The 25,847-nt window shown below is 40.9% G+C and overlaps 1 protein-coding gene across 1 annotated transcript in view; it reads right to left on the reverse strand.

The window, feature by feature from the left end:
• LOC124594942 (signal recognition particle 19 kDa protein) overlaps positions 1-25,847 on the reverse strand; it is a 74,586-nt gene that overhangs the window by 20,979 nt on the left and 27,760 nt on the right. Inside the window, exon 2 of the mRNA XM_047133445.1 lies at positions 19,536-19,611. Coding sequence (XP_046989401.1) covers positions 19,536-19,611 — 76 coding nt within the window. The remainder of the gene's footprint in view (positions 1-19,535; positions 19,612-25,847) is intronic.

A 25,847-nucleotide genomic window follows, 5' to 3' on the forward strand; every position in this document is an offset into this window, starting at 1 on the left:
AATACTGTAGACCTGATCCCTATCAATACTGTTTCCCACTCCACCCACTATAATCACATGAGCCTGCTTTGTGAAAACCTTACACAAGGAACCTATATCCTCTACCACCTGGCTAAGACATGCACTTGGCTTGAAAAAGTTTGTGACCTGCTACCTGTCACCTAATTTTTCCTGCAAAATCTGGCCCACATCTCTTCCATGGCTGCTACCTAGCAACAGAACTTTCCTCTTACTTTCTACTTTTTTTAAAACAGTTGGTTTCCTAGTGAGATTCTGCTGCATCTTAATACATCTACTTCTACTGGAGCCTCTTCCTTACTTAAATGTGGTAGCAAGGCAAATCTATTGGTTGTGCCAATTGGGGAAACTGTCAGACACTGTCCTCTTTCTGTGGCCCCTGTTCCCAGCTACCACTTCCCACCACTGTTTACCGTCCTCCCCCCTTAACCTCTTCAGCTCCTCCCTCGCTCTGTCCAAATCAGCCTGAAGGGCTCTAATTCGCTCTTCCTGTTCAGCTATAATCCTCTCTCTTGAGCAAACCCTGCAAAAGAATGGAAGAGAGTCGTTTGCTTCCCCAATTCCCATGCCACTACAATTTCCCCAATGAAACCACCTGTCAACAGCTGCACAAAACCCCTGAACTAACTTTCCTACTGCTGCTCACACACTTAGTATCCATGGTAGTTTGGAAATTAGTTACAAGATTTACTAAGTGATAATGATAATATATTAAACACAGATGCAAAAGGACACTACATATGTTTTGGAAACCAATATGTAAGTAAACTATTACCAAATGCACTTAAAATTGTGGTATAGCGCTAAATATGCACGATCAAAAATTAGGCCTAAACAGCCGAATGTAACCAAAACGAACTTTTTGCAATAAGTGGAAGAATACGTAAATAAAAGAAAAACATTTAATGTTGAGCTTGAAAAGCACCCTAATGAATGTATTTAATCAGTTAAACTATAGCAAATGCACTTACAATTCCGGTATAACGCTAAAGATGCACACACGAAAAATTAGGCCTAAGCAGCAGTAAGTAAACAAACGAACTTTTTGCAATTACTAGAACACTATCCAAATAAAAGAAAAACTTTTAATGGTGAGCTTGAATAGTACACTAAAGAATGTATTTAATTAGTTAAAAGTGTTCAACTACAATTAATTACAACCTAAATTACTTATCTTTCACGAGAGCTCTGTATCCGTACGTGTGGCCTTGTGCAGGGCTACCAACTCCAAGACCAGGACAGTGTTTTCAACAGCTCTTTCAACACCCTTGAAAATGTCCAACACCATGGTGGTTCCCTTAAGGGGAACTATACCCAACAATTCCTCTGTGACGTTCAACTTGTCATCAACACACCTATTAAAAATAGCTAATTGCGTTGTATCTGATGACACCATTCTAACTGACAGCTAAGGAATAATTCACAAACCTACATGCCACAACAACCAGTTCCTCTAGCACATCTGCACCCATTTCCTGAATATGTCACATAATAAACTAAGGAGACACACTTACTCTTTCAAAATCTTCTACCAAATATGGTCACATTTCTTCAGTGGTCATCACAGTCACTTCTTTCACAGAGTCTCCTTCAGTAAATGGGCTTACTTTTTGGGCTATACGAAGAACTATTCTGTAACTCAAATGGACAGACACTTTGCTACTTTTTAAGTCCTTCACATTAGCATGTTCCTTTAATTCCGATAGCACTGCAACATATTCTTCTCCTTGATATTTCTCATATTCGTTGGCATAGCACACAGAAAAATGCATTGTAAATTACATTTCGTAACACTCTTTGTTACATACTAAACACTTCACAACTTCACTGTATCGCACATATCACAAAGAATGTTCCCATTATTTGTGCTCACCACATTATTGTCATCGAGATCACTACAAATGACTGAATCCTCCAGTTCAGTTACTCACAATGCCAAGCAACTAAGCAACTGTGATGCTGCCTTTGGGTGTAGTAGGAACTACTTTACTGGCTACAGTAGTGTTATGTGGAAGACAACAAGTAACTACCACATTATCTTTTCTCAGTATACACAGTTCTCTGCTAAAAATAAAATATGTCGGAGATAAAATAAGCCCACATTCACATTTCTATGTGGGTGTCTACTTAGAAGAAGCTGTTGAGGGGGGGGGGGGGGGGGGGGGGGGAGGAGGCTTTCTAATTAGGTTGAGCATGTTGATATCACAGGCAGTGTGAAAAACAAGAAATACGAACAGTATAAACTGGTGGGATGCAAACTGATATTTTAGGAATCAGTGGGATGCAATGGCCAAAAGATGGAGATTTTTGGAGTGGGGATTATAGGATTATTTCATACTGAATCAGATAGTGGTGAAGCAGGAGTGGGAACAATAATGAGTATGGAAACAGACAACAGAATGTAGTGTTGTGTACAGAAAAAAGAAAAAGCTTACAACAAAACTGAATGGATAATCACACAGTTATACACAACACAGACAGACGCAGGAGACAGGGAAACTGAATCAGTTGATGAGAACATTAACAAAATCATAAAATATAAGGAGCAGTCAAATGAAAATGAGACAGACAGAAAAAAATATAAGTGAATTGTTTATTTTTTCAAAAGCAATACCATAGCTGTAAACACATTTATCCCACTTTGAGACAAGATGTTCAATGCCTTTACGGAAAAACGTTTGCGGTTGTCTACTGAACCATGATTGTACGTACCCTTGTGGTCACCTCTTTGTCTGAAGCAAATTGACTACCACAGAAGTCTTTCTTCAGGGCTCCAAAAATATGGAAATGACATGGGGAGAGAGCAGAACTATATGGAGGATGTGTACGGGCTTACAAGACAATCTTCTGCAGCATAGTCAAAACAACCTTGGCAACATGCGAGCCCACCTGTTATCAGGGTTGTTTCTAGTACACTGCGGAAGTCTTCCTGAAAATCCCTTAACACATCCTCCATACAGTCCCAATCTCTCGGTCTGTGTCTGTGTTAATTTGTTTCAAAGGAAGAGGTGCACACCCAATTACAATTATGGTTATATAGACCACGGCAAACACCTTTTTGAAGGCATTGACTGGCTTGTCTCACAGTGGAATAAAGTAATTTAGCAGAGATAGCGATTACTTTTGAAATAAAAAACAGTTTACTTACTTTTTCCATCTGTCTTGTTTTCATTTGACTGTCTCTTAAATATCATAAGGGGGATGACAATATAATCATAGTAGAAGACTGGAAGACGGTCATCAGTGAAGGTAGGTGACAGAAAATAGTGGGAGAGATCATTCTTGGTGAAATGACAAAGGAGAAAAATTAATAGAATTGTGTGCTGGTCACAAGTCTTTGAGAACCCTTGAGAAGGGAGTACATACGTGGAAGATGCCAGTAGAAAAAACAAGATATCAGACTGATCCCCCTTGATACACAAATGGGTCAGAACCCATTGCAGAAACAACGAAAAAAGCATGCCAAATTTAAACGAACGCAAAGTCTCCAAGACTGGTGATCTTTTACAGGAGCTCAAAATTTAGTGTGGACTTTAAAATGTGAGATGCTTATTGTAGTATCCACAACAAAACTTAGTCTCAAAACCTGGCAGAAAATCCAAAGAGATTCTGGTCCTATGTAAAGTACGCTATCAGTAAGGCACAATCAATTCCTTCTCTGCACAATAGCAATGGAAATACTATCGACGACAGTGCTACCAAAGCAGAGTTACTAAAAACAGCCTTCTGAAACTACTCCATCAAAGAATCCAAAGTAAAAATATTCCAAAATTTGAATAAAGAATAGTTACCAACATAAATAACTTAGAAGTAGATATCCTCGGAACAGTGAAGTAACTTAATAAAAGCAAGTCTTCCACTCCAGACTGTATACCGTTTAAGTTCCTTTCACAGTACGCTGATGCAATACCTCCATTCTTAACAATCACAATAAAAGCAAATCTTCCGGTCCAGACTGTATACCACTCAGGTTCCTTTCAGAGTAGACTGATGCAATAGCTCCATACTTAACAATCACATACAACCGCTCACATGATGAAAGATCTGTACCCAAAGACTGGAAAGTTACACAGGTCACACCAATATTCAAGAAAGGTAGTAGGAGTAAGCCCTTAAATTACAGGACCATATCATTAACACTGATATGCACCAGGATTTTGAAACATATATTACAATCAAACATTATGAATTATCTCTAAAAGAATGGCCTATTGATACACAGTCAACAAGGATTTAGAAAACATCATTCTTGTGAAACACACCTAGCTCTTTGCTCACACAAAGCTACTGATTAGGGATTTCAAATTGAGTCCGAATTTCTACATTTCCAGAAGCTTTTGACACTGTACCATACGAGCGGGTTGTAGTGAAATTGTGTGCTTATGGAATATCATCTCAGTTGTGTAAGTGGATTTGTCATTACCTGCCAGAGAGGTCACAGTTCATAGTAACTGATGGAAAGTCATCGAGTAAAATAGAAGCAATTACTGGTGTTCCCCAAGGCAGTGTTATAGGCCCTCTGCTGTTCCTTATCTGTATAAACTTGTTTAATTGGATGTATAAAAAATCTACTCACCAAGTGGTAGAACACACATATAAAAGACTGTTGTGATTGGCAAGCTTTCGGAGCCAGTGGCGCCTTCTTCAGGTAGAAGGGTCGAAGGGGGAGGAAGAAGGGTGAACGAAAAGGACTGGAGAGGTCTAGGAAAAAGGGTAGATTTTGGGAAAGTCACCCAGAACCGCAGGTCAGGGGAGACTTACCATACCGGATGAGAAGGAAAGACATTGTTGGCGACTGCATCAGACGAGATTTAAAAATCTGAGAGCTTAAAGGTAGAAGACAGAGTAATATGCAAGACAGAGATTACTCCTAAAACATCATGCACAAGTTAATAAGAGTGAGAAGCTAAGGGCGTTGTATGTAACAGAAATGGGCGGGGGCTATGAAAAATAGAATGGAAAGACAATGAAAGATGTAGGTGATTAAAACAGAGTGAAGCAAAGAGTAGTTACAGTGAAGAAAAGCTGAGACAGAAGAAATTAACGTAAATTAAGGCCAGGTGGGTGGCGAGAACCAAGGACATGTTGTTAGTACTAGTTCCCACCTGCGGAGTTCTGAGAAACTAGTGTCTGGGGGAAGAATCCAGATGGCGTATGTGGTGAAACAGGCGCCAAGGTAACAAATTTCATGTTGTAGAGCATGCTATGCAACAGGATATTGTGAATTGCCAGTATATATCCTCTGCCTTCATCCTAATTGATAATTTGGTGGTAGTCATGTCAATGTAGAAGGCTGAACAAGTGTTTACATAGTAGCTGGTATATGACATGTCGTTTCGCAGGTGGCTCTCTCTTTGATAGTATATGTTTTCTCAGTTACAGGGCTATTGTAGGTGGTGGTAGGAGGGTGCACAGGGCAAGTCTTGCAGCGGGGATGGTCACAGGGGTAGAAGCCATAGGGTAGGGAAACGAGTACAGGAGGGGGACAGGGTCTGACAAGAATATTGTGGAGATTGGGAGGGCGACAGAAAGCTATTCTAGGTACGGTGGGAAAATTTTCAGACAGAATGGATCTCATTTCAGGGCATGATTTTAGGAAATCATGGCCTTGTCGAAATAGCTGATTAACACATTCCAGACAAGGATAATACTGGGTCACCAATGGTGTGCTCCAAAGCTGTTTTGTGGAGTGATCAGCAGTACCAGGAGCACAGGGAGGGGGGGTTGTAGTAGTAGTAGTAGTAGTAGTTGTTATTGTTGTTGTTGTCTTCAGTCCTGAGACTGGTTTGATGCAGCTCTCCATGCTAATCTATCCTGTGCAAGCTCCTTCATCTCCCAGTACCTACTGCAACCTACATCCTTCTGAATCAGCTTAGTGTATTCATCTCTTGGTCTCCCTCTACGATTTTTACCTTCCACACTGCCCTCCAATGCTAAATTTGTGATACCTTGATGTCCTACCAACCGATCCCTTCTTCTAGTCAAGTTGTGCCACAAACTTCTCTTCTCCCCAATCCTATTCAATACCTCCTCATTAGTTACGTGATCTACCCACCTAATCTTCAACATTCTTCTGTAGCACCACATTTCGAAAGCTTCTATTCTCTTCTTGTCCAAACTATTTATTGTCCACATTTCACTTCCATACATGGCTACACTCCATACAAATACTTTCAGGAACGGCTTCCTGACATTTAAATCTATACTTGATGTTAACAAATTTCTCTTCTTCAGAAACGCTTTCCTTGCCATTGCCAGTCTACATTTTATATCCTCTCTACTTCAGCCACCGTCAGTTATTTTGCTCCCCAAATAGCAAAACTCCTTTACTACTTTAAGTGTCTCATTTCCTAATCTAATTCCCTCAACATCATCCGACTTAATTCGACTACATTCCATTATCCTCGTTTTGCTTTTGTTGACGTTCATCTTATACCCTCCTTTCAAGACACTGTCCATTCCGTTCAACTGCTCTTCCAAGTCCTTTGCTGTCTCTGACAGAATTACAATGTCATCGCCGAACCTCAAAGTTTTTATTTCTTCTTCCTGGATTTTAATGCCTACTCCAAATTTTTCTTTTGTTTCCTTTACTGCTTGCTCAATATACACATTGAATAGCATCGGGGAGAGGCTACAACCCTGTCTCACTCCCTTCCCAACCACTGCTTCCCTTTCTTGCCCCTCGACTCTTATAACTGCCATTTGGTTTCTGTACAAATTATAAATAACCTTTTGCTCCCTGTATTTTACCCTTGCCACCTTCAGAATTTGAAAGAGAGTATTCCAGTCAACATTGTCAAAAGCTTTCTCTAAGTCTACAAATGCTAGAAATGTAGGTTTGCCTTTCCTTAATCTTTCTTCTAAGATAAGTCGTAAGGTCAGTATTGCCTCACGTGTTCCAACATTTCTGCGGAATCCAAACTGATCTTCCCCGAGGTCAGCTTCTACCAGTTTTTCCATTCGTCTGTAAATAATTCGCGTTAGTATTTTGCAGCTGTGACTTATTAAACTGATATTTCGGTAATTTTCACATCTGTCAACACCTGCTTTCTTTGGGATTGGAATTATTATATTCTTCTTGAAGTCTGAGGGTATTTCGCCTGTCTCGTACATCTTGCTCACCAGATTGTAGAGTTTTGTCAGGACTGGCTCTCCCAAGGCCATCAGTAGTTCTAATGGAATGTTGTCTACTCCCGGGGCCTTGTTTCGAATCAGGTCTTTCAGTGCTCTATCAAACTCTTCACGCAGTATCGTATCTCCCATTTCATCTTCATCTACATCCTCTTCCATTTCCATAATATTGTCCTCAAGTACATCGCCCTTGTATAGACCCTCTATATACTCCTTCCACATTTCTGCTTTCCCCTCTTTGCTTAGAACTGGGTTTCCATCTGAGCTCTTGATATTCATACAAGTGGTTCTCTTTTCTCCAAAGGTCTCTTTAATTTTCCTGTAGGCGGTATCTATCTTACCCCTAGTGAGATAAACCTCTACATCCTTACATTTGTCCTCTAGCCATGCCTGCTTAGCCATTTTGCACTTCCTGTCGATCTCATTTTTGAGACGTTTATATTCCTTTTTGCCTGCTTCATTTACTGCATTTTTATATTTTCTCCTTTCATCAATTAAATTCAATATTTCTTCTGTTACCCAAGGATTTCTACTAGCCCTCGTCTTTTTACCTACTTGATCCTCTGCTGCCTTCACTACTTCATCCCTCAAAGCTACCCACTCTTCTTCTACTGTGTATCTTTCCCCCATTCCTGTTAATTGTTCCCTTATGCTCTCCCTGAAACTCTGTACAACCTCTGGTTTAGTCAGTTTATCCAGGTCCCATCTCCTTAAATTCCCACCTTTTTGCAATTTCTTCAGTTTTAATCTACAGTTCATAACCAATAGATTGTGGTCAGAGTCCACATCTGTCCCTGGAAATGTCCTACAATTTAAAACCTGGTTCCTAAATCTCTGTCTTACCATTATATAATCTATCTGATACCCTTTAGTATCTCCAGGATTCTTCCATGTATACAACCTTCTTTTATGATTCTTGAACCAAGTGTTAGCTATGATTAAGTTATGCTCTGTGCAAAATTCTAACAGATGGCTTCCTCTTTCATTTCTTAGCCCCAATCCATATTCACCTACTATGTTTCCTTCTCTCTCTTTTCCTACTGTCGAATTCCAGTCATCCATGACTATTAAATTTTCATCTCCCTTCACTACCTGAATAATTTCTTTTTCTCATCATACATTTCTTCAATTTCTTCGTCATCTGCAGAGCTAGTTGGCATATAAACTTGTATTACTGTAGTAGGCATGGGTTTCGTGCCTATCTTGGCCACTATAATACGTTCACTATGCTGTTTGTAGTAGCTTACCCGCACTCCTATTTTTTTATTCATTATTAAACCTACTCCTGCATTACCCCTATTTGATTTTGTATTTATAACCCTGTATTCACCTGACCAGAAGTCTTGTTCCTCCTGCCACCGAACTTCACTAATTCCCACTATATCTAACTTTAACCTATCCATTTCCCTTTTTAAATTTTCTGACCTAACTGCCCGTTTAAGGGATCTGACATTCCATGCTCCGATCCGTACAATGCCAGTTTTCTTTCTCCTGATAACGACGTCCTCTTGAGTAGTCCCCGCCCGGAGATCCGAATGTAGTACCGAAGATCCGAATGTAGTATATTCCTACAATCATTTAAAACTAGTTAAAACTTTGTTAGGTAGGTTTTGTCAGGATAGTTTACATCCTATCCTCAAAAGTCTTCCAGTTCAGTTTTTTCAGCATCTCTGTGACACTTCGCCATGGATCAAACAAATCTTTGTTCATTCATGCTGCCCTTCTCTGCATTCATTCGATATGTCCTGTTAGTCCTATTTGGTATGGGTCCCAAACACTTCAGCAGTATTCTATAATTGGTCACACACGTGATTTCTTAAGTAATCTCCTTTGTAAACTGACTGCATTTATCAATAAACTGAAGTCTGCCACCTGCTTCACCCACGACTTAGACTATGTGATCATTCCCTTTCACATCCCTACAACGTGTTACACCCAGGTATTTGTACAAGTTGGCCAATTCCAACTGTGACTCCCTAATATTATAGCCATAGGATATTATGTTTTTTCGTTTTGTGAAGTGCACAATTTTACATTTCTGAACATTTAAAGCAAGTTGCCAATCTTTGTACTGCTTTGAAATCTTATCAATATCTGATCGATTCTTTCAACAGTACTTCCTTACAGATAACTGCACCATCTGCAAAATGTCTGAGGTTACTATTAATATTGTCCACAAGGTCATTAATATACAACATGAACACCAAGGGTCCCAACTGATTGTGAAGGTATCATTCTTACATGATTTTAGAAGGAATGTCATAATGGGTTTCCTCCATGAATTTAGGCATTGTCCACATTATCACATGTAGGTGTTCCCCCCCCCCCCCCCCCCCCCCCCCCCCCCCCATAGCTGACAACATTCTACACAAAGTGCCATTTGGTCCTGGGGCTGTATCCTTAGCAGCAAACAAGAAACTTTCCAATTTCCTCATAGAGAAGGCGCCATTATATTCTTCTCGGCTCTCTAAACTAAAGTCCAACTACATCCTCTTCTCCCCAGTGTAAGAATGTTGTATCTTTGTTGCCATCAGATGTTATGCCATGCCATTGCCATGTCAGCTGGAGTACTCAAAATAATGCCACCATTCATTATAGGAGAGATTGATGCTGATCTGCTTTTACACAAGATCACCTTGCTTGACACTCATACTCTCATGAGTGATGGGAAATGATTAATGGAATTCAGAAAGTCTTGCTACAATTGTATACTGCTCTCTTTAATTGTTTGCAGTGCTTTTGCCCTCAAACCTGAAAAGCTGTTAGGTTCTCTCCTGATGGTTTGGTTTTCAAACTTCACCTGAACCTGAACCTGAACCTGACCCTGACCCTGACCGCAACGCAGCATTAATTGCTTCATGAGATGACATGTTGTCTCTTACTGTGTTCTGAGCTCTTTGATATGGATGTTTCACAGCATCCAATTCACTCTGCTGAGCACATGCTTGAGTGACTTACTTTCGGGTTATGCCTGGTAAGTGTATAAGGGTAGGGAAAGGTTGTTGACAGAAGGAAACGTCAACTGCTGAGATTTATCCTGCGGCAGAGCTAAAACGTGTCACAAGACATCTGTTCAGAAGATAGAGCTCTTCTGACACAATAGGATTTTCGAGAACTCGAATGTGCGTGTTTGAAGATTACATTCACTCAACGGTGAGGTTACCAATGCCCTTACACACATATTAAAAGAAATTAATGTGAATAAAATGACTATAATTGTTGTCACATAGTGAGGAGGAAACCTACAAAATGTCACTCACTCACTCACACCTCACTCATGTTTACCCACACAACGAAAGAAAATTAGGTTTAATGTCCCGTCAACATTGAAGTCATTAGTGACAGAGCACAAGCTCAGATTGTGTCTAGGATAAAGAAGGAAATTGGCTACGCCCTTTCAAAGGATCCACCCCGGCATTTTCCTGGAGCAATTTAGGGAAATCACGGAAGACCCAAATCTGGATGGCTGGATCTGGGTTTTTTACCGTCATCCTCCTGAATGTGAGTCCAGTGGATTGACTACTGCGCCACCTCACTCAGTGACCACACAATCACTCTATGTCACACACTGTAACACAACTGAGAAAGAGTGAGAGGTGCTGCACCTGGGATTAAAACATATGTTGAATGACATTCAGTGTCCATCACCTCCGGTAAGAAGGCATTGCAGACCTGTACACTCTGCACCCATAGTCCAACTGCAATCACACGATAGCCCTGTAAAACCTGAGGTGACGCAACCTGCCCACTCCCCAAAACCTATGGCTGATACACTTCAAAATGTTCAGTGCCTTCTGGGCCCTTGCCTTTTGGTGTGGTAACCATGACAGTTTGGAATCAAACATTAGGTCCAAAAACTGCACAATCTTTGAAAGGGAGAATGGTGTTCGACATACGCAATTCAGGTATGACAAGAATGATTAAAATGAACACTTACACACTTCTCTGCAGAAAATATAAAATCAGTCTTTGCAGCCCCTCCTCCACCCTCTTTACTTTAAGTTGCAACTGACAGGTTGCTGTTGCAATCCTGATGGAGGAACAGAAACTGCAAGATTGTCCACGAATAAGGAACACTGTACATGACTTCTCACCATAGATGTGATGCTGTTTTTGGCTATGGCAAAGAGGGTAACACTTAAAACATTGCCCTGAGGAACACAATTCTTGTTTTAGCAACTAATCAACGGAATGTCACCAACCTGTTACAGAAAAAAAGAGTTTTGATAAGAATTACCAAATGAAGATGGGGTAGTGACCATGGAAGCCCCATTGTTGGAGCTGCCCTACAAAACTGTCACCAAGTAGTGTCGTACACCTTACTGATGTCGAAGAACATACCTGTACAATGCTATTTACATAGGAAAGCCTAAGCCTGCTGGGAAGCCATCTCTAGCAAGGTCAGGTTGTAGACAGCGGATCAAAATCTCATGAATCCACACTGACAACATCTTAGGAGCTGCCTGGTCTCTAACATCCAGACCAGTTTTTGGTAAACAATTTGATCCAAGGTCTCTCCTAAACAGCTCATTAAGGCAACGCTCCGGTAACTACTGGGACATATTCAGTTCTTTCCTGCTTAGAGGAGAGGTATCAAAATTGCCTCCCTCCACTATTTTGGAAAGTAGCCTGTCTGCCATATTCAACTAAAACATTGTAAGAGGGCTTTCTTTGATGCTGGTTTCAAGTTTTGCAGCATGCTTTATTGGATTTGATCATGACAGAGTGCAGTGTCACAAGCCACAGACAGTGCCAAATCCACATCCCATATGGAGAATGGACAGTTGTAGGCCTCTGCAATTGTTGGACTTGAAGTCCACCTCACACCTTTCCACGGTGACACGGTTAATGACAGAATGGTGGATCCTGGCTGGTAGTAGCAGTAGTCGCTGCAAAATGCTCTGTCACTGTCTGTGTGATATCTACAGATGTTGTTTGGAGACACCCCTGTTTCAATAATGCCATTATAAGTGACTGACTGCCTTTACCAGAAATCCACCAGAGGGTTTCCCATACTGTTGCAGAACAAGCAGAATGGTTGATAGAGTCCAGGAATGCTTGGCATGACCTTTTCTTGCTCACCTTGATGATGTGTTGAGCCTTTGTCATTGCTAAGTGAAAGGCTTCAAGATTTTCACCACTGGGTAGCCCTGATGGCAGACCATATGCCTGACCCAGATTACTGAACAGACTCATCAGTCCATCAAGGGACAGGTGGCCTCTTAGGATGACACTTCAGGATGGAAGAGTCAGCAGCATGGTGGAGCACTAATGTGACGTGGTCCACCCACTCCTGGATGCTGTTGTTGTGTTCAAACACAGCCCACTGGCTGAACAGTGTCCAGTTGGCTCTTCTGATCATCCATCACGGCTGCACCCTTTCAGAAGGTGAACTCAGAGTGGGACATGTCACTGGAATAAAGGTCATCAGCAACTTCCCACTGAACAGATTCCACGAGGGCTGAAGAGCTGAAAGAGAGGTCAATGGCTGAGGATGACCCAGTAGCAGCACAGAAATGAGTGGGAGCCTGTGCTGAGGATGTACAGCTTGTGAAACATCACGAAACTCTCCAAAACCCAACCCCGATGTCAAGTAGATGTCCAGCCCCACAATACACGATGGGCACCGAAGTCTCCCAGTAGGAAAAATGCTCAGAGAGAGCTGCTCTACATGGTGAGTGAGAGCCTCAGTGTCTATCACATCTTGTGGAGGTAAGAACAGTGATCCTCTAACACACAAATTTCAATTGTATCTGCTTGCAGGTCAGTAGCCACGGGGAGAGCATAGGAGTGGTATATGTTACTGACAAACACAGTTACCCTTCCCTTGGCCTCTTTGCTAGTCAGGTCATCCTTGCGACGGAGGGGATAGCCCCGTAGTACAGAGGTATCAGACGCTCTAAAATGCCTTTCCTGTAAACACAAACACAGGGGGTGTTCTGTGCGAGGAGTTTCTGTTCCTCCACATGTGTCCTGAACCCATTAATGATCCAGTGTTGTACTATGAATACAAACTGTGAAAGATGTCAGAGAGAGAGAGAGAGAGAGAGAGAGAGAGAGAGAGAGAGAGAGAGAGATTGACACTGTCTGGCTACTTACTTTTCATCTCCATCAGCAGTTGATTCATTTACTTTGACTTTGATTTTACTGTCTGGGGAGGCTTCAGAGCCACAGCTGAAGGAGTGACAGTGGCAATGGCTGTGCAGGACGGTGAACCAGACTGAAACTTTGGAGAAGCAGGGAGCTCTGCAATACTGTCAACCACAGCCTTTTCTGATGTTCTGGTGGGAGGTACAGGCTTCAAAAGAACTGCAATAGCACGAGTGCATTGACAAATACAGATACTAGTGCTGACATTAGCAACCTCCATTTGTGGGGCAGCAGCGGCTTTCTGACCTGGCTGTTGAAGAGCTTTAGCAAAGGAGGTAGCAAACGTTTGAGGGCTGCATGGCTTTATAGATATTTTAGAGCCTCAGCATATGGAATGAGTTTTATTCTTTTAATCCTGTGTATCTTCCTTTCTTCAAAGAAGACACTGCACCCCCTAATCCAGACAGGGTGATCCTCAGAACAATTCACATACTTTCGAGGAGATGAACAACAGACTCCTTCATGGATGGCCTTGCCACATTTCCCACAAGTGGCTCCACCCTTACATTCTAAGATAGTGCACCCAAAGTGCTGGCATTTAAAAAGCGCACTGGGTTGGGGACATATGGGCTGAATGCTGCAAATGTAAGTGAAGGAAACATGCCTTAACATGCTCTAGGAGTTTTGTGCTACTGAAAATAAGGATGAATGAGTCTGATTTGACCAGATCGCCATCACCCTTTTCATTATATTATGCATATACACAATGTGTTCAAGGGCCCACTCAGCTTTCAGTTCCTCTATAAGAATATCTACACGATCTCTGCACAACACAATATCTTTGCTATAGTTCGAGATGATGTGAGTTCTTTTTAAGTAGTATGTTCACTGAGACATCTAGCTTTTTGTTTTGTTGCGCACTGGGAATTAGAAGTTTCCACTAACAGAGTCCCACTGCACAAGTGCTTGATAGATTTTAAAGTGCCACAGATTCCCTCTAAACCCTTTGGGGTATAGAAAGCCAAAACTTCCTCAAAACTGCCCTCTTTCTGTTTGTCTATTAAAAACACATTCCGGCCAGAAGCATGCATTCCGTTACTATAAATGGCAGCACTCTGAATAATTCTTGAATCAGGTGGACTGGCTATAAGAGCCCTCTTGTGGGGCTGGATGTTGATACCTGTCAGCAGCCCAACCATTCCACTGAGAAGAGAGGAGGAGGAAATTTTGAGGGTTCCATCTTGGTCCCATGAGCAGCTAACGAAATAAGACGAGTCTTTCATCACAGATGCACCAGTAGTTTTCAAGTGTGTGTCTTGCAGGTGCAGGAGCGGATGCTTTTTATCCACTAGGAGTTTAAGTTCAATTGTCCAAGTTCTGACTCTGTTTACATTCCACTGAATTATGAGAGTCAGCAATCAGTGACGGTTTTCTTTTCCCCATTTCTGTCTAGGGTGGTGATGTACAATAGATTATAGGGAAGAAAGTTTTCAGGTTATTTGATTTTGTTTGGTTTTGGTCAACTTTTGGCTGAACCGTTGTTTTTACTCTGAGGTGACAGTGTTTGTATGGACAAGGATGCTTTTTTTTTTTTACCTTTTGGAGACAATATTTTTGTTTGGAAGATCTGTTGGCTTTGAAGCACTTCAAGGCTCAGAGAAAATTTTCCCTTCGTCAGTGCAAGTTAGTGTATTTTGATGTTTGAGTTTAGTTGACATTTTTGAAAGGTAACATTTTATTTGTTAAAAGCTGTTGCAAAGGATGGGGCAAATGCTGACGGCCTTTTCTTAACCTCACATATAGGACGCTCCTAGTCACCTTCAGTTCATCTATGCACAGACTGCAGGTCACTGGACGAATATAACAGAAACACCAAGATTCAGCACAAGCAAGAAATGGAAACTCAGTATTTTCTTCTGAAACTTTAGTTTGATGGCACCCTACATTTTTACACTTGTTCCTGCATTCAACTTAGTTTTTATATTAACTTTGATATAGTTTGGAATAACACTTTCACACATATTTTATTAAAATGAATATTCTATGTCAGTCACATCATTATGGTTTTTTTTAATACCCGAGCATCTTGCCCAACACTGTACCTTGAAACAAACATTTTATTTCATTATTCAGTATTTCGTCCCACTGGGCATTATCAAGCTACATCACATTAAAAATTGTCGTACAAAAGCTCTTGCAGAACGTAAATACTTTTGGATTAAAGAAGACCACTCACCGAAAAGTATAAGTGTTGAGTTGTTGATAGCCACTCACAAAAGAAATAAAACTTGTTACACGCAAATGCCTGCCTATATCCCTAGACAGTGCTGACTGGACTAAAGCTGTATTTCAACAGGTGGACTAGTTGTGGTGGGGATAGTGGTGGTGTGGGGGGGGGGGGGGGGGGGGGGGGGAGGAGAATGGGGGAGGGAGAGGGGGAGGGAGGGAGGGAGGGAGGCAGGGAGAGGGAGAGGGACTGGGGCTGAGTGGCTAGCAGCTCGGAGGGAGGCAGCTGGTTTGGCAGCTGGGAATGGGGGAGGGGGAAGTGGCAGGTATATGGTCTCGGCATGTGATACATGATTGTAGGAGCCAGTGAGAAGTGGCGCAATCTAAAGGCAGTGTGGGGACATGAACTGGGAGGGGGTGACAGGACAGAGAAAGGGGGAAACTGTCAGGTGGAGGTTGCGGGGCCAGTGGGTTACCTGAGATTGAGGCCAGGATGATTGTAGAAGTGAACGATCCAGAGGGACTCAGTTGAGAAAGCAGCCTTCAAAATTGAACATGCTGGACTCAGTTGCATGTAGTACCATTGGGTAGTAACTTTGTTCTATAAAAAGCTGTGCAGTGTTTGCAGCAAAGTTGGTAAATGACGTGGCTGCTTTCACAGATGACCTAGCCTCTTATAGGATAGGACAAGCCTTTGGCAAGACTGGAGTAAGAGGTGCTGGTTGAGTGGTTTGGCCAGGTCTTGCACTTGGTATGCTACAGGGATATGACCCCTGTGGCAAGGCTTTGGGAGTGGGAGTCACATAGGGACATACCAGGATTCAGGATTCTGTGTCAATTATGTGGGCAATGAAACACCATGACTGGGAGTGAGAAATGAATGAGCACTGTAGCATTACCCTTTTACATTATTAAATAACTTATTCATAAAACAAGTGTTTGTACACTAGGGATAAACTGAATGAGGTAGTGCTGTTAGAAACAAAATGGCCTTATATATGGGAGGGTGAAGACTCCAATCTTCATCCAGCCATCCTGATTTAGCTTTTCCTTGCTTTCCCTAAATTACTTCAGGCAAATTTTGGGATGGTTCCTGCTATAATGCCATGGCCTGCTACCTGTCCCATCATTGTCATATTAGACCTGAATGTAAATGTCTTTATATGTGCATTACTTCATTTTGTTGTTCTTATTAAGACATGTCCAGTATCCCTGTAAAAGACATCTATAAATGAATAAAACTACTACTACCACCACTACCACCACCACCACCACCACCACTGCTATACTACTATTATTATTACAACAACAACAACGACAACTGCTACTACTACTTTAGTTTCAATGATCAGCCTTTTAACAGGAATTGCAGTTTCACAATGTCTTAATTCATGATATGGCAATACAGCATTCATATAAAGTGCCTTTTTGCTTTTAGATTGAGTGTGTTTATATGCCAAGTTTGTAGCTGTTTTGTATAGGGTGTTTTGTATATAGTTATATTGTTGTGCTGCTAATTTCACTGACATGCATCCTACATGATATTAAGACAAAGTTTTACCAAGGAATGATTGGTTTGCAATACAGACAATAGATTTGGTCACACTATGCCTTGTTAGATTAGGAAATGAGACACTTAAAGTAGTAAAGGAGTTTTGCTATTTGGGGAGCAAAATAAATGATGATGGTCAAAGTAGAGAAGATATAAAATGCAGACTGGCAATGGCAAGGAAAGCGTTTCTGAAGAAGAGAAATTTGTTAACATCAAGTATAGATTTAAGTGTCAAGAAGTTGTTTCTGAAAGTATTTGTATGGAGCGTAGCCATGTATGGAAGTGAAACATGGACGATAACTAGTTTGGACAAGAAGAGAATAGCTTTCGAAATGAGGTGCTACAGGAGAATGCTGAAGATTAGATGGGTAGATCATATAACTAATGAGGAGGTATTAAATAGGATTGGGGAGAAGAGAAGTTTGTGGCACAACTTAACTAGAAGGAGGGATAGGTTGGTGGGACATGTTCTGAGGCATCAAGGGATCACCAATTTAGTATTGGAGGGCAGCGAGGAGGGTAAAAATCGTAGAGGGAGACCAAGAGGTGAATACGCTAAACAGATTCAGAAGGATGTAAGTTGCAGTAGGTACTGGGAGATGAAGAAGCTTGCACAGGATAGATTAGCATGGAGAGCTGCATCAAACCAGTCTCAGGACTGAAGACCACAACAACAACAACATGCCTTGTTCCGGAACATAAATTATGGCAATCATTGTCTAGCCCGCAAAAGTATGCTGGAGAACTTACATGAGGTTTGGACGTTAGATAAAGAAGCACTAGCAGAAGTGAAGCCCTGAAGACATGTCTTGAGTCGTGCACAGATAGCTCAGTTGATAGAGCACTTGCCCACAAAAGGCAAAGGTCCCAGGTTTGAGTCCTTGTCCACCACAGTGTTTTAATCGGCCATGAAATTTCAAATTCACTCTGGAAACATTTCCCTAGGATAAGCTGTTCGAGCTTGTGTGCCCGGCAGAGGCCACTGGCACCCACGGGCAGAGGTGGACAGGGGTTGACAAAAGGCTGATGCTCAGGCAGGCAGGCAGGCAGCTGGGCCACAGCCTATGCAACAGTTCTGCACTGGCCAAGTGCATGTGGGCACGGTTGGCCACACGGTTAGTGTGGGTGCAGAATGTGTGTAATGGGGCCACCTGGTGGAAAGACATACTAGCTGCACTTGCCTGTGAGTGAGATGAGGGATGGCTGCATCAGTGTCTGTGTCCTATGGGGCAGCAGTGGAACAGTTACCCTAGGTTGTGGCTAACCCATCGTTTTCCCATGAATGCTAGTCCCATAAGGTATGCAAGTGAACTTCTGTGTAATTTGGAAGGAAGGTGAAGAGGTAATGGCAGAATTGAAGTCTTGGGGGTGGGTTGCACAGAGATAGAGGAGTTGCCCACAAAACACAAAGGTTTGACGTTCGAGTCCGGGTCCAGCACACAGTTTTAACTACCCAGGAAGTTTTATTTCTATTACTGGTATACATTGTATGTTTGCAGTTAACTGTTGCACTGAAGTAGTTATTAATGATTTCACGTGATGTATGAAACAGGAAACCTTGGATGTGGTGACAGACACATCTGCAGTGTCTCCTGTGGTTGGTGGCAGTTGTATTTCCCATGACAACACAACACGTTTTTCCCCCCAAAAAATTGACTTATTCAAATCCTGAATACTACTGCTTTATGTTGCAAACTTATACTTATTTGTTCCTGAGATTAAAAGCATACCATGTTGTTTTTATGTCATTCTCTACTAAGAATCGGTTGCTGGTATACCATTTTAACTGTTCATCACTCCCAGTAGCTATTACCAACATATGCTTTGAGGTAAGCACATGCATTCTCTTTGATAACTTTTACCTCAATTCCCTATAAGTAGCACTTGGATGCATGCTCAGAATTTATGATCTGTATCATCAAGTACCCATGCAGCTAAATAATACAAACTCAAAATACACACTGATGATGTGCCTTCATCTGTTCTGTCTCTTATAAGCTGCTTCTTGCCATCTTACAATTTGCCATCTCCCCCACCTCCTCTCTCTCTTTTTTTTTTTTGCTCAACTTCAAATCAACCTTCTCTTTCTACAGCAATGACTGAATACTGAATACATAATCTGCAAACTACTTTGGGGAGCATGGAAGACAGTAATTCTAATTGTGCTGTACCAATGCCATTTGTACCTAGTCCATGTGCATTACAGAGCAGAGGAAGAGAAAATGCTTAAAAGTGACTCCGATTGGAGTGACATTAGAAGGACTATCTGTTGCAAGACAAACCTTTGATACAAACAAGATATATGTGGCAGCAAAGGCATTAGATGGCCAATAGACTAAGTACAGTGGATGATTTGTGAATTCATTCAAATGTAATGAAAACAAGCATTCAGTCATATGCAGTGTAAATACGCAGGCCGTTATTAATGAGACACTCTATTATCAATAGAGAAAATGCCATCTTAACATTTACACCTTTGTGTCAATGAAGAGATGAGATAGTAATTTATTACACTTACATTCTCCCTTGGAATTCTTCTCCCTTCGGCTCTGGTCTTCTTGCTATTTATATATGCTGGGTATATACATATCCACCTGAAATTCAACATTATGGAACATTAAAATTCCTTGTCAATGAGCATCTCTGGTCAAAAGTTACAATGTATCTCTAAGCAATTTAAAAATCTTTACATGAACTCATAAAATGGTTGGCACTTCATTTCTAAAAAAGCAAAGAATTATGATCAACAACAAATCACATTTTCCACTAAAGATATGTAAAAACAGAAATGTTTACTCTGGCCTTGACAGCTAGTGACTCAATCATATGTGCGTAAGTTGCTTTTGCACGAGTGAGTATGTGAATGTTATCTGTTTCCGAAAAACACCTTGTTGGCCGAAAGCTCACTTTCTGAGAGTCTTTTTGTTGTGCCTATCTGCGACTCAGAATCTCTGCTATATAGTGAGTAGCAATTATCCTTTTCATACTACGGATAAGGGGAAAATAAAAACACAAATATTGAATTCTACTTTCCAATTATCTTCCACAAATGTAACTCTCAAAGTATTCACAATTAAGTTGGTGTATAACTCCAAAAATGAATGACATAATGACAGAGGAGTGTGTCAAAACAAATTAGGGTGTTCTACTCATTCTGTGCTACGAGACTGAAATAACATTGTGACATTAATATCTTGGTTCTATACCCCTCTTCCTCTCTTAGTCAAACACTAGTAAACCCTCGATTCTTTAAAGAATCGAACCCCCGTGTATAAAATAGCTTTGAAGTCTGATTACTTTCTAAATGAGTCAGTGTGTTAAATATTTGATATTAAGCATGTAAGTGAGTAAACATTTAGAAAAGGTTTGAAATCACATTTAAAGTTTGTTGGCAGTCACTAAGTGCTGTCATTATGAAACCCTGGACAAAGTCTGGGCAATTTGAGCTCCATTTTAAGCAAAACCTAGTTTTCCTCAAACCTTAATTTTTATGATGTCATATTGCCTGAACTATATGTTGCACAATGGTATAATTTTGCATGTTCATTCTGTATATGTGGATATCATCTGCAAAATGTGTTGCAAACAGAGTTCGTAATAAAGAATTAATAAATTTAAACATCATACCTGCTGCTGAAGTTTTACTCCAAGAACAGCGAAAATATAAAAAGTGAAACTTTTTTCCTGTCATCATTTTGTGGGAGAGGTCAGCAAGACAAAGTTTCATAAAGGTCTGAAATTACATTTAAAGTTTGTTGACAGTCACTAAGTACTCTCATTCTCAAATAGCGGGCGCATATAGTCAGGGTAATTTGCATACCTAGTGAACTACACTACCTCAAGGCATACACACCGTTTCTAATTTTAATACTTTTCTTACTGTGCTCAACCTTTAGTGCAAGATTAAACCTCTTAATGTTATATTAGGACAACATTATAATTATTTAAACTTGAGCTAATTTTATGAAATACTGAAAATCAAATTTTTGTTGCCCCTGGAAGGATAGGTAACGAGCAATTGGGACAATAAACCGAAAATTATGAACCTGGTTAGTCAATTAATAATATAGATATGTTACTTGCAGACTTATTTGGGCTCTCAATTTAAAAAATCACGCAATAATTTGAAGGTATTTTGGTGTGTACCTAGACAAGTACTGGACATTCTGTGCCCACGTGGAATATGTAGCAAGGATGGATAGTTATATAATGAATAAAATGATTAATAATATGGGACAAAAGAGCTTTCATTTGCCCCTTAATGTAATTAGACTGCACTGCAAGTCTATATCAACTGCAATTGGGGCAACAGAGCCAGTACTTGCATTTCAGCTAGTCAGAGTTGCTACTACAATGAGAAAGGCACAGTGAGGAATTCTGCTACAACGTTGGAGAGTCATTAGCATTACATCTACATATGGGATCACTATTTCAATGGGCAGATGTTCCCTGGACCTACAAATAAGAAACAGGCTGCCATCTACTGGCTGAAGAAAAAACAGTAAGAAAAATGTATGAAATTCTTGGGGAACCAGCAGCAAATCTGCTAGTAATAAGGAATTTGTTATTTGTAGTATGGCAGCAGAGATGGATTCCTCAGACACAGGAATCAGACTGTTTCAATTTCTTTGTCATGTAAACAAAATGCTTCGACTAAGTAAGGGAATGGCCAACTACCTTTGCAGACCAGGCCATATCCCACATATCTACACATGGCTGCTGGGAGGACGACAACTAGCTGTGACTGTAGCAAAATCGGCACACCAGTCATGTCCTGTGTGGATGTCCTGCTTTCAAGATATAGCAAGGCTTTAAGAAATAATACAGTTTACAACACAATTAAATTAAAAGAGGACTTCGATATCCTAAATATTCTAGCTGATGCTGGCATAACTAATTAACAGACACCCCAGGAGAGATAAGTAAGGCCTGTATACAGCCCAAGGGAAAGAGACAAAAGCTTGATAGCTCTAGGATTGTTTGGCCCATTAAAGGAAGAGTGAAGGGAAGTGGACACGAGTCTGCCTAAGAAGAATTAGTGAAAGATATGTAATGCACTCTCATCTGTTGCCATGCAGTCTGGAAGCAGAAAAATATTGCTGAAACTGACAGTGTGACTGATATGGTACAGAACATAAAGAAAAACTTGATACATTCTGATAGTAGTAAACTGTGTGTGTGTTTGTGTGTGTGTGTGTGTGTGTGTGTGTGTGTGTGTGTGACTACAATTAAGAGAAACAACCAAGCTGCCCAAGACACTATGATATTTAATTGTTTTCTGAGGGTCAGAGACCCTTATATTATATCTAAACATAAATCTACATTTATACTTTCCAAACCACTGCTAAGTGTGTGGCAGAGGGTATGTCCCATTGTACCAGTTATTACGATTTTTTCCTGTTCCATTCATGTATGGAGTGCAAGAAGAATGATTGTTTGAATGTCTCTGTGCATGCAGTAATTATTCTAATCATTTCTTCATAATTCTTATGTGAGTGTTCCATAAGGGGTTGTAGTATATTCCTAGAGTCATCATTTAAAGTCAGTTCTTGAAACTTTGTTACTAGACTTCACATCTATCTTCAAGAGTCTTCCAGTTCAGTTCCTTCAGTATCTCTGTGACACTCTCCCTCACATTAAACAATCCTGTGACCATTCATGCTGCCCTTCTCTGTATAAGTTCAATATCTCTCGTTAGTCCTACCTGGTACAGGTCCCACACACTTCAGCAATATTCTACAATTGGTCGCATGAGTAATTTGTAAGCAATCTCCTTTGTAGACTGCACTTCCACATTATTCTACCAATAAATCAAAGTCTACCATCCACTTTACTCACAACTGGATCTATGTGATCACTCCATTTCATATTCCTACAAAGTGCTACAGTCAGGTATTTGTATGAGTTGGCTGATTCCAACTGTGATTCATTGACATTATAGTCATAGGATACTACATTTTTTTTCATTTTGTGAAGTGCACAATTTTATGTTTCTGAACATTTAAAGCAAGTTGTCAATCTTTACACACTTTGAAATCTTATCAACATCTGACGGAATATTTGAGTAGCTTCTTCCAGACATTACTTCATTATAGATAACTGTGTCATCTGCACAAAGTCTGAGATTACTATCAATATTGTCCACAAGTTCATTAATATATGAGGGCTGAATGAAAAGTAATGCCTCCACCTTCGTTAATTGGGTTCTGATGGGAATATTTTAATAAATCAAAGACAGAAATAACCCTTAGAATGTGGTCTTTAATTACCAATATTCACTTTTGCACATAATCACCAGCCAATTGGATACATTTCTGCCAACGATGAACAAGTTTCCTGAAGCCGTCATAGAAGAAGTCAACACTCTGTTTCCGCAACCACAGTCTCACAGTTCTCTCAACATCTTCATCAGAAGCATAATGATGTCCCCACATATTGTCTCTCATTATCGGGAACAGATGGAAGTCAGATGGTGCTAAATCTGGACTGTATGTAGGATGCCATATGGTGGGGAGATTCAGTCTCTGAAGTTCTGCTGTGGTGGCATGTGAAGTGTGTGGTTTGGCATTGTCATGCTGCAGAAAAATATTTCCCTTTTCCTTTCGGAGCCTTGTTAGCCATCGTTTCAGAGTCCGCAGTGTTGAGATGTAACGCTCTGAATTTATTGTTGTTCCACGATCAAGGAAATAAACATGGATAACACCATCTGTGTCCCAGAACACTGTGGCCATGATTTTTTTCAGCTGAGGGCTGCATCTTGAATTTCTTTTTCTGGGGCGAGTCTGTGTGTCGATATTGCATAGACTGATGTTTCGTCTCTGGGTGGTAATGGTGTACCCACGTTTCGTCTCCAGACACAATCGAATGGAGAAAGGCGTCTCCTTCATACTCATAATGCGAGAGGAGTTCCTGGCAAATTTCAAGTCTGTGCGCTTTCATTTCAGGAGTCAGCATTCGGGGTACCCATCATGCACAGATCTTCTGATAGCCAAGCAAAGCAATAATGTGACCCACATGTTCTTGTGAAATGCCGATTGTGTTTACAATTTCTCTCTGAGCAATACAACGATCATCCTGAATCACTCTGTCAACATTTTGCTTGTGAAACTTGGTGGTTGCTGTCACAGGACGTCTACATCTTTGTCACGCAGGTCAGATGTTCCTGCCTCGACATCTTTAAACGTACTCGCCCAATGACGCACAGTACTCACATCAACACAATCACCATAAACTGCTTTCATTTTCTGATGAATCTTCTTTGGGGTGACACCTTCTGCTGTCAAGAATTCAATGACTGTACGTTGCTTAAATCGCATTGACCGGCTGTCTGCACAAGATTCCATACTTTACACTGTAACAACACAACTGTTCAATGCTAAGGCTTCGCGCCAACTGGAGCTGTAGAGAAGAGGTTACGGAACAAGTCAGTATCTGCCACATACCAAAACTGCCAACTGTTGAAGAGTTACGAAGGTGGAGGCGTTACTTTTCAGTCAACCCTCGTACATGAAAAGCAAGAGTCCTAACACACTTCCGTGGGGAAACCTGAAGTCATTTCTACATCTGAAAATGACTCTTCATCCAAGATAACACACTGCATCCTCTCTACCAAAAAGTTTTCAATCCAGTCACAAATTTCAGTTGATACCACATATGATCGTATGGTATCACATATGATCATACTTTTGACAATAAGCATAGGGATGGTACAGAGTCAAATGCTTTTTGTAAATCAAGAAATACTGCATCTACCAGATTGCCTTGATCCACAGCTTTCAATCTGTCATGTGAGAACAATAAGTATTGGTGTTAAAGTTAGTATTAGTAACATAATTTTCAGTAGTAGCAGTTGCTGCACAAAAATCAAGTTGGTGGTAGTAGTAATAGGGATTTTTCATACTTGCAAAACTGTATTGTTTGTTATTGTACTACTACGACTACTACCACTACTACTACTACTAGTAGTAGTAGTATTATCAGCAGCAGCAGCGTCATATGCTGTTGTTACAGTACTGATAGCACCAAGTGTGAAGATAACTGTAAAATTAGTCAAAATTGTTTGAATTAATGGCTCTCTTTCTTTAACAGTAAATGAACACCTGACTGACAGTGGACAAAGATTGCCACTACATGTAGAGTAGCATATATGTAGCTATCTAAATATTAAAGTGATAGTACAAGAAAGAAATTAAGGTAAAGAAAAATATTACGTTGGACACTGTACTCTTAGTTCAATGTTCAAATAGGAGGGGGGGGGGGGGGGGGGGGGGGGAAGAGAGAGAGAGAGAGAGAGATAGAGAGAGAGAGAGAGAGAGAGAGAGAGATGGATTGTCATGAAACAGTGGAATCTCCAGCCAGTAATATAAACAATGTAGGAAAAGACAGATTGCAACTTACTGTAAAGAAGACACATCAAGTTGCAGACAGGCGCAATTAAAAGACAGTTTATATAAAGCTTTTGGTCACAGCATTCATCAGTAAAAGAGGGACACACACCATTCACACACACAAGCAAGCACACCTCAGGCACACACGACCGCCAACTCCAGCATCTCGGGCCGGAATGCAACTATCAAGTGGTATGCAAGCAGCAATCTGGAAGAGGTGGTGAAGGGAAGGGAAAGTAGCGTGTGGGTGGGGAGAGAGACAAATACTGTCTGATGGAGTATGCAGTGAATAGACCGCCAACAGGCACAGCATCAGGAAGTTTTGGGGCAAGGAGGTGGGGAAAAAAGGAGCAAAAAAGGAGAGGAGCAGGGAAAGATGCATCGATGCATTGGCAGAGGGCTGCAAATAAACAGGATGGGAGATGAGAATGGGGAGGAGATGA

The sequence above is a fragment of the Schistocerca americana genome, chromosome 2 (assembly GCF_021461395.2).
Source record: "Schistocerca americana isolate TAMUIC-IGC-003095 chromosome 2, iqSchAmer2.1, whole genome shotgun sequence".
NCBI lineage: Eukaryota > Metazoa > Arthropoda > Insecta > Orthoptera > Acrididae > Schistocerca > Schistocerca americana.